The sequence below is a fragment of the Aptenodytes patagonicus genome, chromosome 7 (genome assembly GCF_965638725.1).
Source record: "Aptenodytes patagonicus chromosome 7, bAptPat1.pri.cur, whole genome shotgun sequence".
Classification (NCBI taxonomy): domain Eukaryota; kingdom Metazoa; phylum Chordata; class Aves; order Sphenisciformes; family Spheniscidae; genus Aptenodytes; species Aptenodytes patagonicus.
Genome location: NC_134955.1, coordinates 55,240,882 through 55,253,811, shown reverse-complemented (window position 1 = coordinate 55,253,811; position 12,930 = coordinate 55,240,882). Strand labels below are relative to the sequence as shown.

The window sequence follows — 12,930 nt, the reverse complement described above, 5'->3', positions numbered from 1 at the left end:
GGACCCCAGGATGTCTCTAGCCCAAACCCCTGCTCAAAGCAGAGTCAGCCATGAGGTCAAACCAAGTTGCTCAAGGCTTCATCCAGCCCTGTCTTGAAAACCTTCTGTGAAAATCTGCAAGTGTTACCCAAATAAATGGCGTCATCTTAGAAGTCAGTGTCATGAATACCGGCACATACTTCAGTTGATTCACTTTAGCTATGAAGTGAAAGATCCCATGTTTCTGGCCTCAGTCAGTACCACAGATTTCCACCTTTTTCATCGCCATTCCAGTTCAGAAGGGATCCAAAATAAGTGCAATTAAAATTAATTTTTAAAATGGGAGATTGTCTTCCTATAGGTTGTTTTCCTATATCTTCTGTTTTCTGAGACTTTAAGAAATTTTAGGTTACACCTTTACATTAAAGGTTACATCTTTAGGTTTTTCTCTGCAATTGTGAGGGTTATTTCTCTTTCTGGAAAAAAAAAAAAAAAAAAAATCTGTCTACCTTCACTCTACTTCCTGATTCCAGCAGGCAGGGTGTTAGCAAAAAGACTTGCAAAACTGAGGAAGCTATTGCAAGAGCTGTCAACACTTCCACAAAAATATTCATATCACAAAGATCATCTACACAACTGGCCACTCTCATTAAAGGAGCTAAATTGTGAGTAGGCTGCAGTAACTGAGCTATCCTCCCATTTTTTCCCACAACCTCATTTGTGCAGTACTTCAATGCAGTTCATGTGGGAAAATACCACCTGATCATGCTGTGCTATGTTAGCAACGAGGACTTTGGTCTCTGAATTTGTTAATCCAGCCTCAGCATCATGTATTAAAAGAAATGTTGACAAAATAAAACAGAGAAATCTGCCATAATGGACCATATCTGGCCATAGTGGCCAGAGTGCCAGCAGAGTGCAACAGGCAAGTCCATTATCAGCATCTGAAGGTGTTTGAGCCAACAAAGAGCATGTACTAAGTTGTTCCTAGTCAATCTTCCCTGCCTCGTGCTCACTCGCGGTGAGTGCCCTCACATAGTGCTTGGACCTACTGACCCATGCAGGGATGCAGGCAGGAATTTGTATCCCTTGCATCTGAGTTCTGCCATCATGCTAGGCGTGCTCACAGCCCTCACCTCAGGCTGGCTGGGCTGTAAAGACCAGGGCTTTCAGCAGCTTTGTTTAGAGCTAAGCCTGCAAAGATGAACAAAGTCCATCCCCATGTTACTCTAATGCCCCTCTGTAAACATGCTGCTGCCTGATTACTGTTGTTTAATTATAATCTGTTACTGCTACAGGACAGTCAGAATGACTGCACGTGCCCTTTTTATCCTGTGCAAATGGCATTAGTCTATAATAAAAAAACCCTTTTTTTTCCCCCATATGCTCTTGGGAAGGAGGAATGGAAGTGTAGAAGTGGCTGAAGTAATTTGGTAATATGATGGACAAAGTTGGCTTTGAGAGTTAAGCTTGCTTTCACAGCATTAGACTGCACCTATTTGGAATTATTAAGGCAAGAAAGTAGATTGTGAAATCCTAGCCCTTAAATAATCTCTTCCCTTTCCTGATTGAGCTTACCCTTCCTAACATCCAGTGTGCAAAGGAATACCTTTGCTCGTCTAAATTGTTGTTTTGACTCCCCAGCAAGGCCTGCCTTCCTGCTGCCTCTAGACCTGGTGTAGCTCTTCTTTCTGTCCTGATGGACAGAGCTTGGTGGGTGGTGGATGTACAAAGTGGTCAGGTCCTCATGAACTTTCATGACAAAGAGATGCCCTTTGGTAAAAGCAGTTAGAGAATTAACCAGGCACGTAAGCTGTTGCTGTGTGTTTTACTTGAGTTGTGGTCTTCTCCTAAATCCCTACTGTCTGTCTCAAGCATTTCTTATCAGGCTCCAGCCTGCACTTCCTGAGCTTGTTCTAACTTTAAGAAAGGCCAAATAAGGTGACCAGGGCAGGACATTGGATTTCTTTATCAACATTCTTTTTGCTACCAGACTTGCAACTTTGCAGCAATACTCAGTGGTTGCTCTTAAACCGCTTTTGAGTGCAGTAATTGCCTGTATCTTTTCTGTCAAGGTATATTGTGGGTCCTTACCACAAGCCCATACCATATAACCTGAAGTACAGCTGCTGTCCATAAACCAGAAATCAAGTATAATATACCGTGTCCAATGGCACTGTGTCTCATCTTTCAAAGGTGGTATTAATAGTGATCTGGACATTTTTGTATTACTTGGAGATAATTTATTTTGGCTTTCCTATTTGATTGTGTTAAGGTTATTTCAAGATCTCCGTACGTTCCAGCTTGTTCAGTGTTTGTCTCTGAGGGTCAGAGCAGGCAGTTTTAATTTAAATCTCAGAATTTTTCTGTAATAAATGAAATAACCACACTACAGACAAGGCTTCACTACAAACCCCTCCTTCAGCTGTGCACTCATTGATTCTGGGGCTCAACTCAGCCTTGGCCCAGTGCATTGGAAGAGATTATTCTGAACAGCTACGCCTGGTGGCAGATTGTCCCATGTGGCTACGATTTAAATAAGGAACAAGGACAGCAACTCCACAACATGGACTCATGTGAACAGCCTCAGGAAAATAAACTGCCAAGTGAGCAAAGCTAGCCGCAACAATGGGGGAGGCAGGAGGCAACAGCATGGTTACAAGAGCGGGCATCCATGGCAGGATCAGGCCAGCCTCAAACTCCTTAGGACATGAGCCCAAGGAGTTCAGTACTGACTTGGCAAATCAATTCCATAGTTATTTCTATAAAAATTTCTAATAATGTTCTTCTTTATTCTGTGCAATTGCAGATACTTCTCCTGTTTAGCATCATTTTGCATATTTGGGAAGGAATCACATCCTCTTTTTTGGTACAGAAGAGTTTGGAAAACAATTACAACACATTCCACACCAAAGCGTATGTGCTAGACTCCTGAGAAGTACATGGTCAACCCAAGCGTTTCATGAATTCAAATTATTTCCAGCTATAGTTGACAAGATTTCCCAGAAAAAAAGGAAGCATTACACTCAGTATATGGTGCTAGAGCATTTTTCTATTAAAGGACTTTACCCCTGTTGCATGTGTCTTCACAACTTTGTGAAGTTAAAAGCTACTGTCACTACCTTCACCAAGTGGTCTATCATACTTAGATGCTTCTTTCAAGCTCTCAGTATATGTTACTTCAAACATGCACATTTACTTCAAACATCTGCTTCTTTTCTTTTCAATACGGCTGCAATGATGTCACTGATGTCAGTGGAATGATTTCTGACTGTATACACATAAAGCGGAAGGAGAATCGGGACCTGAAGTTACAACCTGTTTGCTGAGAAAAGCCAAAGGTAGGAGTCAGCTGAGGAAATGGTGCTCAGTTCTTGTGGTATGTGAGGCTAGGCCTCCATTTTGGGATGAAGCAGAAGTAAGGGACAACTCTCAGAACTGAAAGCGCATGAAGTAGTTGAGATTTTAGCAGAGCTTGAGAGGTATCTCCCAACACTGCATCTCTAAAGGGAAGAAATCTTGTAACAAGCCTTCCCTCTGGAAGATTTCCACTGTTCTGCATAAGAAGTAAGGGATCCTTCAGGCTGAGAAGCAAAACCACAAAGATCCAAGGCTTTGAAAGTTGTTGGGTTTCTGAACTTTGTGATGAACCATGTGGTATCTGCTGTTGGGTCTCTACCATACCTGCTGCTGCAACCAGGCTTTAGCCTTCCTGTCTCTGGAGGAACTACAACCAAAGATGAAGAACCAGAAAAAAAAAATTAAAATCCAGTCTCTTCATTCTCCTGTTTTATGATTCTAAGGGCTACTTCACAGAACAGGTGAAAATTCCCCACGAAAAAATGGAAAGAGGTTTCATTTCTTGACCCTCTTAGCTAGTGGGTTCTTTGGGGATTTCCATTTTAAAAAAACCCACAATTAAATCCGGTCTTCCCCTCAGGAAACGATACTTCCCTAAATATTTCATCAAATGTCAACAAAGCAGATCTGATATGGGGAAAAGAAAGAAACACAATGATCCACCATTATTAGGCAGTCCAATGCTAGGAAGCTGCTGGTTTTTTTGTGCTTCATTGAATGGCCGTATATATATATATGGATCTCAGAGGCTGGGCAGCAACCTCCATACCATCATTATGATACTGGGGAAAACCTCTTCAGGTACCATTTGAAAAGTAGGATGGGATGAGAACGGCTTTTTACAAACAGCTGAGCAAGTAAAACTTGCTGCATATGGTAAAAGTAAGAGATGGACATCGCTGTAGAGATGGCACAGAGCCATCATGTCACCTCTAAGGATAGCACATCCTTCTTTGTGTCACTTGTGAAGCTGAGATTGCACTGAGTCCTCATGAGAAGGACAAGAAGCAGCTGGCAATGTGCTCCAAAATAGTCAGCTGGGATGGGTTGCAACTTGGATTTTAACTGGAAGGGAGGATCTCTGTAAAATCCGAACTATATAGGTCAAGGCAAATTTAGCTTTCAGTTTACATCTGAATGCATCAAGTCTGTGGCGTCTAACGAGCTGAACTGAGGTAACAGGGAGAAGAACTTGTTCCCACTTCTTCAAACCCTTTATGAGGAGTCAGCTCTCAGAAAGGGACAAACAGCTCTCTGTGGGGCACATTACACAGATCATTGCTTATGTGTCAACTCAGAAAGGAAATACTAGGAGCAGGCCAGCAAACCAAAGCTGCTTGTCCCCAGTACAGCTGGAAAGGGGGATTCTGGAATGGCAGGAGAATTACAGCTGCTCCTTTTGAAGGGCACTGGAAGGGCACCAGCTCTACTCCATTTCATGTAGACTCAAAGAGCAGGTAGCTATCAGGAGGATTCACCTCCCTATTTGCAATGTTCATTAGCAAGCTGAAGCCTCCTTTTAGCAAACACAGAAGAACTAAAGAGGGACTTTCTGAAGTTAAAGACTAGATGCCTGGAAAAAACCCTGCCAGTCTACAGCGGTCGTCAGGCTGTGCAGTTGGCGTGCTTTACACACTCTCAGGAAGTATAACACCGAACTTTCAACAGACTTGCATTCCACAGCAAGATAATGTCTCCGGGGGTGCTCAGAGGTCTCTTACCCTGACACAGAATACCAGGGAAGAGTGAAGGGCACTTCATTAAGCTAAGGCAATCCAGACGTACCAGGGTACTTAGCAAGGAAGTTCAGATTCTAGTCTTAATTCTTTTAAAGCATTCGGACATATAATTTTATTTCCTAAAAAAGTTTAGAAAGCAGTTGGAGTAACTCAGAGACAATAAATCAAAGCTAATGTATTAGGTTACTCCAAGACACAGAAGATTTACCATCTCCCCTTGCACCAGATATAGTCCTTTGACTTTACTAACAGGAATTAATCTGATTTCTTCTAAACTCAAAAGCCAGGCTACTTACCCTAAATGAGAAAGGAAGCAAAAGCATGACCGTTTCTGTGCCCAGTGTGTTCCTGTCAAAACAGTGTGGGATGGAGAACTGAGAGGCTTTTTACAGCTCAACACTGACAGAACTCAAGCTAAAAATAATGTGAATATCCATCATAGGAATGCATCAGCCTCATGGCCGCTGGGATCACTGCACATGTGATGGCAGTTCTCCTGCTTTTTGAATGAGAGCTAATTTTTAATTACCCTGCTCCACTTACTCTGCAACTTATATGAAAATGGTGGAAACTGATTTAATTCTTGTTCCTACCAGAAAGCTGTGTCTCTGAACACATCCTTTGCATTAAGTTAGTGATAAATTAGAAATAACAAGCAAGTAAGTTTGAAAAACATGGCAGAAAAGTCTTTCTAGCTAGGCTAGCTCACAGTGAAATTTTTGTACTACATTTTACTTTGCCTGTCCTCAAAGAAATCAGATTTTATGGCACAGGACACAAGTCAAGAAGTAGCATTTCTATAAATGATATTTTTAGGATGGCAAGATTCAATTTTTTAACTTTTATCCAAAGGAAAACTTGAATCATCAAAACCTAATCCCCCACCATGCAAAACCTAAGCCGTAGGTCAACTTCAAATAACTAAATAAAGAAAAAAGTTTCCCCACCCTGCAGCTAACCCTTGCCCTTGTATTCTTAATCTGGACACCTGAAGTTGTGGCAAAAGGTTTGCTATTCCTGCCCTCATGCAGGAGCACTGAACATGTGCGGCATCTCTGCAATTGCGTGCTCCAAGGTGCACGCAGATGAGAGAGAAAGCTTTCCTGGGGGGTATGCAGCAGCCGGGCAGGCAGCTGCGCTCTGTGAAGGAGCAACACTATGACAGCCTGTGGTCTGTGCTTGAGATTAGAGCAGATTAAGATATCCACTTGTCCCTCTGGCTTTAAAGTCTGTTTATGATGCAGAGGTATGCAAAGAAACATATGAGAAGGAAAAAATTCATTTGAGCAGCTGTCAAGGGGGAAGAAATAAGCCGCAACATTGATCAATGGAAATACAAGTGTTTTAGCAGAGAGTAAAACATATACCCCAGGGAGCTGGCTTTGGGGCAGAGCTCAGTGACAGAGGATTGGGATGTGTTCATATAAATAAATAGTGTGAAGTTATTCTGATGAACTCTTTCAAGTGCGTGTTTCTATGACTATCCTAAAATTCCCGTGTTTACAAATGTTTCTTGGAAAGTGGAAATCATATGCCTTACGCATCCATTTACACTGAGGGCAGCATCAGACGTGGCTGATGATTGTGAACTGGGTTCATTTTTGCTTGCTCATGGCAGACTGGGCTGTCTGATCAGGAACAGCACTGATACCACCAGCCCCAAGACCCAGCTGCTTCCCAGAAACAGCGAGGCATTGAAAACAGTGAAATACTTCAGGAGTAACCGGTTGTTCAGTATGACTGTATGAGGTGCATGAAAAGGGAACGTAGCAGATGTCAGATGCCTGGTGGGCCCCAAATTCAGTGGCAGAAATAGAGACAGAGCCAGTGAGTTAACAAGGCTTAGTCTGTCAGTGCCTTGCACTTTGCTCAGGACTTCCACCTGGTGAAGGGCAGCTCCTCTCGCTTGATCAAAGCACTGGCCTGCTCATCTGGGGGTACTTTATTTTCCTGTTGCAAGCCTGTAAATGATAATACAAGGTGCAGAACCACAGGGGAGCTGAGGTAAAGCAGCTGCAGGAAATATTAACTGAACTACACCATAAAAGCAAGATCTGCTGCCGGTCACAAGAGGAACCTGCTCATTGCAAGTGAGATTACATAAATACTAGTGATCACAAGAGGATTCAGTACAATAATCAGAGCAAGACAAAAAATGTAAAGAACTTAACTTACTTGATTTTTCTTCTTTAATGTTGTACTCCAGCACACCGGGAGCCTCGTTCTGCACTGGCAGGCGGACCGCAAGGACCATGTTGTTCACGTTACCCTCTTTCCTAACCAAGAATATCTGAAAAAGGAGAAAGGAATCAAGAGCTTAGCTACATTATGTGAGCTTCTGAACTTTATTTTAGGTCACTGGCAATGAAGTTTTTTATCAGTACAATCCACCTTTAAATGATCTTATTTTAGCTTCATTCCACTTGGCTGAACTTTACATGACAAAAATAATGAATAAAGGGACGTTTCATCTGGGTGAAATTCAGACCTGCAAAGGAACCAGCAAAATTTCTATGCATCACTGATGTCCCATTTAAGCCTAAGGCAAACTATTTCACTACCTGAACAGTATAAAGCTGCACTCACAATTTGTCAAGTGATGCTCCTCACAAAAGTGCCCTAAATCACGGACAATTCACCCTAGAATGTCCCAGTCTGGGTCTAAAGCAAGGGAGTCACTTGTATGTTGAGAGGGAAAGGATTCAAGGGTCCACAAGTGGAACATAAGGCCAAAGGCTCTGGTGGCCACAGTGTCTCATGGCAAAGTTTTTCATAGGACCAGAAGATCATTCAGGCTGGCAGGGACCCCAGGAGGGCTCTCGTCCATCCCCCTGGGTGAAAGCATGAGGCCAGACCAAGTTGCTCAGGGCTTTGTCCAGACAGGTCTGGAGAACCTCCAAGGGTGGAGACTGCACAACCTCTCCAGGAAACCTGTCCCACCACTTACTGTCCTCAGAGGGAGAAAGTGTTTCTACGTACCCAGTCTGAACCCCTCCAGTTTCAATGTACGCCTGATGCCTTTTGTCCTCCCACCGTGCAGTGCTGAGCAGAGCCTGGCTCCACCTTCCCCATGACCTCCCTGTAGGTACCAGGGGAATGCTGTGCAGTCTCCCCGAAGCTGTCTCTCCTCCTGGTTGAACAAACTCTGGTCCCACAGCCTCTCCTCAGTGGGTCTGTGCCCAGCTTGCTGCCCGCCGCCCCTGCAGGGCCTTTCCCGCAGAGCTGCCCCACCAGGCAGTGCCAGCCTGGATAGATGTTGGGGGTCTGCCTTCCCGGGGGCAGTGCTTTGCATTTGTCCTTGTTGAATTTCAGAAGGTTCCTGCCAGCCCTGTACCCTCAGCTTGTCTAAGATCCCTCTGGATGGCAGCACCGACTTCAAGTGTATTGACTGGTCCCGAAATCACAGAGCAGATGTGGTTGTAAGGAACTCTGGAGATCATCTAGTCCAACCCCCATGCTCAAAGATGGATCAACTACAGCAAGTCACTCAGGATTGTATCTTGTCAGGTTTTTTATTATCTCCAAGGATGGAGGCTCTACAGCCTCTTGGGCAACCTGTTCCAATGTTCAATCATCCTGACAATAAAAAAGCTTTTCTTAAAGTTTAAACAGAATTTCCTGTGTTTCAATTTATGCCCACTGCACCTCATCCTTTGACTGGATACCACTGAGGATGGTCTGGCTCAGTCTTCTGTACTCCCTCCTATCAGGTATTTGTACACATTGATAAGAGGCCCCTGAGTCTTTAACTGGAACGAGTGGATTCACTGTAGCCATTGGTTCCCACCAATGGGACCAGTGAAATTAAAAAAAAAAAAAAAAAGAAAAAAGAAGAAAGAGGAAAGGGGAAAGAAGAAAGAGGAAAGAAAAAAGAAAACAGAAAAAAAGAGACAAAGAAGAAAGAAGACAGAAGACAAAAGAAAAAGAAAAAAGAAAAGAGAAAAGAAAAAAGATAAAGATAAAAGAAAAAGAAAAAAGAAAAATATCTCATTCTTTGTATTGTGTGAGCTACTAAGTGTGTTTCTAATCAAAGCTCATTGTCAAGGATATTTTTAGCTTGTACCCTGAAGCTGCAGATACAAAGACAAAGTAATCTTCACCTTTATTTGTTCTTTGATAGCAGGTTTTGGCAGGAGAGAGTCAAGGTATTTTTATAAAAACTGAATTAAAAAATTGGGCTAATTCTGGAGTCTGGATATTAATATGAGAAAGAAGCGTGAGTTGATAAAATGATTAATCAACTGTAATGCAGTGGAAATCTATCAAGAAAACATTAATTACTTGGACAGAGGAATTAAAAAAAAGCTTGTCTAGAAGCCAGGACCTTTCTCTGCATGAGTCCCAGTCATAAGGGCATCTCCTGTCACTTTGAAGCATCCATGCTAAACATGCAGCTTCGGGGCAGCTTCACAACCTCACACAGTGCCGTGGCCTCTGCCATTCATAAGAAATTGGGCCCCATGGGCTCAAGTCCACCAGCAGTGCAGAGAAAATCCAAATAAATACATGGCAAACAGGCGCACGCCTGAAACAGGCCTATTTCTAACGCAGGGCAGCCCCCACCTTCTACATCACAGAAAGTATCTGCAGGTAGGAAAAAGCTATAGTCTCTCCCCCTTCCCCAGGTCCTACCACCCATGTGACAGCACGGTCCCTCTGACCCACCTAGAGAGACTACTGCAACCTTCGATCTCAGATGGCACTGTCTCACATTGCATCGGTCAAGTGCTTCATCTGAAATTAAATTTAAGCAACGAGAGAAGTGAAACTTGGAAATGAATCACTTCTGTTTTCCTGATCAGAACGACTGGTTGCCATGGTTCCAAAGGCTAAAATTGGACCATGGTTGTTCAGATGAGAGGGAGGTGGGTTTTCTGAGCTGTACCTAACCCTACTGCCCAGGTCAGGACCGGTATGCAAACCAGTCTCTTCCATTTTCACCGGTGGTGGGAAAGGTGTGGTGCTGATTCAGCTTCAGGTGGGCTCAGAGTGGGCAGGGGAGCCTGCCCTTGCTGTGGGACACCTCTGATGCATCAGCTCTTCTCCTGCCTGCTTCGAGCTGCAGCTGAAGACCGTGCCCGAGGATGGTGTGAGCAGGAGGAACAGAGGTAAGATTTATCCCCAAAGCTGCTCAGAGGTGAGGAACGGCCCTGCCTGCAGGGAGTGGCTAATGATCGAGGAGGCTCACGGCCATACCCGGCTATATCAGAGACAGTCACTCAGGTCTCCCTTTACAGTCCGTGCAGAAAAACAAACAGAATAATTTGCCCAACCTATTTGAGAAGTCTGGTTCAGGGTGAGGTGCACTGCACAGTCCGGGTTGGTCAGGTGAGTCCCACTGGAGGCTGTCACTTGGCTGTGCCAGCTTTTAGCCCTGGGGTAGACTGACACAGCCAAGGGACAGGTCCAAACCTCCTCAGAGCAGGAGTGAGTGAATTCCCCTTGTGCTGTGGCAGCAGCTCAGGTCATTTGCACCTGCCCTCCCCACACCTGACCAGGACACCTACTCCCTGCCGTGCCTCACCTCTGAGACCCTGGGAATGGGGAGCTCCTTTTCCTACAGAGCTGTTTTCCTTAAGCAAGTGCTGAGCTTTACACGAGTCTGCCATTTTCTAACATTCAGCTTATGGGGACCAGATACCAATTATTGCAATAAAAACAACTCCCAGCAGGTCCCAGAATTTAAGGGCTTTTTCTTCAGGGATTTTTTTTTATTGTTCCAAATTAAGATAGCCAACATACCTATGGGTATGGTGGTGAATGGGAAGGCATCTCCATGAACCTACGTGCTAAATAAATAAAACCAGAGACAAGATTTCTTGCTTCCCCAAAGCCATTATATCTTTCTTGCGCCATTGTGGCTAAAGCATCAAAAGGTAATGGAAACAGAAAGCATAGTCTTCTAAATATTTTTTGCTTCCACATGAAAAAAAGCGCTGCTCTCCTAACCAGCTCCAGCAAGGACAGGAAATGTGGTTGTCTGAACCGAAACCGCTTTGGACTTACCCCTGCTGTTTCTTTGCCAAGTATCGCCCCAGCCCTTTCCTGGTTCATGTTCAGCTGAAGCCAGATGGGACAGGTCTTGATGAGTTTATCAAGGATGCTGATCCCTGGAAGAGGGAGGCAGTTTCGCAGGGCAGTGGCCTGACAGAGATGTGTCTCTTTTCCCTCTTCGCTGGTATCTCTGATTTGGCTGAAACACAGCAAGGGAGTCCCTTGTAAGCAGAACTGCAAAAGGAAAACTTGGGGGGACTAAGGACTGTAAATGCAAACACACAGGCACACACAGAGGCACTTACACACCGGAATTCCTTGAGGGGCATCAGACCACAGACGACTTGCTATGACAGAAGCAAACTGGGTGCACAGGCCTTGACAGAGAGATACACCCCATCCTAAGGACTGTGGCCTCATGCTAATGATGCACACCTTGGTTTCAGACCACAGGCTTGCAGGGTGCTGAGGTCTGTTGGTTTCGGCTCATCTATCTACATTTCCGAAGCACAGGTACCCAGAGACAGAGGTAAGGGATGCACAGAGGCAGCCAGTGCTGCAGAGGGTAGAGCATGCCTGTCCCCTGGACTCCATCCTCCATCTGAAGGGTCAGAGCAACGTTTCATGGCTTCAAAGGGAGTGATGCAGCAGAGGAAAGGCGCCGCAGACCTCGCCAGCAGCCAGGAATACGCACATACCGAGCCACAGTGTCCGTCTGAGGTGTGCAGGGGCCAGCCAGCCTGCAGCTCACCCTGTGGCCATGCCACTGTCAGCACTTCTCCGATCATGCAGGAGCTGTGATGGGAACTGGTGTGGTATCTCACCTGGCTCTTGGAGCCTCTTGGAGGAAGCCTGCCAGCAGTAGCCAGAGGCACCATCAGCTGCTCTCGTGTTTTGGCAGCCACCCTCTGTGCCCAGCTTAGGTAGTCTGCAAAAAAGCAGACTAAGACATCTCACTGTTTAAAAATAACACCGAGTGCTCCCCATCTCCACTGACAAGTCTGTGCTGGTGCTGGTGGTTGCAGAGGTGGGCGCTCCTCCATCCCTGCACCCAGGGAGCCACCGGTGGCTGCTCATGGGGAGGGGGAAATCCTCCACCTCCATTGTCCCTCACAGAGTACAGGAGGAGGAGGAGGGTGTGTTAGGATGCATTCAGCAGCAAGTTATCCACTACAGAAGAGTATCTTTGCTGATTCCCAAAGGCTGATCTGCAGCAGGACAATAATTCAGGGTGCAGCCCTGCAAGCAGACCTAGGTTGCTCAGCACGACACAGCAAGTCCTGCAGGACAAGACTCAAAGGACACAGACATAGCGAACCCTTTCCCTGCGCCAAGGGAGCAGGATGGGAGGGAGCACAGGAAACGTGGAGAAACAACAGAGGGACCTTCAGGAAGGAGGAGATGAAGACTTGGTTTCCCTCTTTTTTTCCTGCCACATTTGTCATTTTGGCCAGTCCTAAAGACATAATTGGAAGCTCCGTAAAGATGCATGGGACATGCTGAGTGACAAGAGAGGGGCCATCCTGTGGCACCACATGTTAGCAATGCCCAGTCACACCTTACGTCTCAGAGCTTGTTCTCAGCTGTACAAGACGTAAGAATACTGAAATTATGCTGTGGAGAATATTGAAGATCTGGGACATGCTCTCCTTTAGACTTCTGTTCAGATCAGAGACACAAAGAACTAATTCTATTTATTTTTAGTCCCTGCAGCCTAATGGCAGACTGGTATTAAATGCTGGTTTCTAGCTATGGTGCTGATTCAACAAAGTATTTATATATGTGCTTAGCACTGCAGTCAGTGGAAATACTTGTGCTGAAGGGTCTGGTCATAAGAGCTCTACTGGATAAGGCTATA

At 45.0% G+C, this 12,930-nt stretch overlaps 1 protein-coding gene across 1 annotated transcript in view; it reads right to left on the bottom strand.

The window, feature by feature from the left end:
• Nucleotides 1-12,930, bottom strand: part of RIN3 (Ras and Rab interactor 3) — a 70,121-nt gene that overhangs the window by 38,534 nt on the left and 18,657 nt on the right. The window contains exons 2-3 of the mRNA XM_076345321.1: nt 11,085-11,271; nt 7,254-7,368 (exon numbers count right to left, since the gene is read on the bottom strand). Of these exons, the coding sequence (XP_076201436.1) occupies nt 7,254-7,368; nt 11,085-11,271 (302 nt within the window). The remainder of the gene's footprint in view (nt 1-7,253; nt 7,369-11,084; nt 11,272-12,930) is intronic.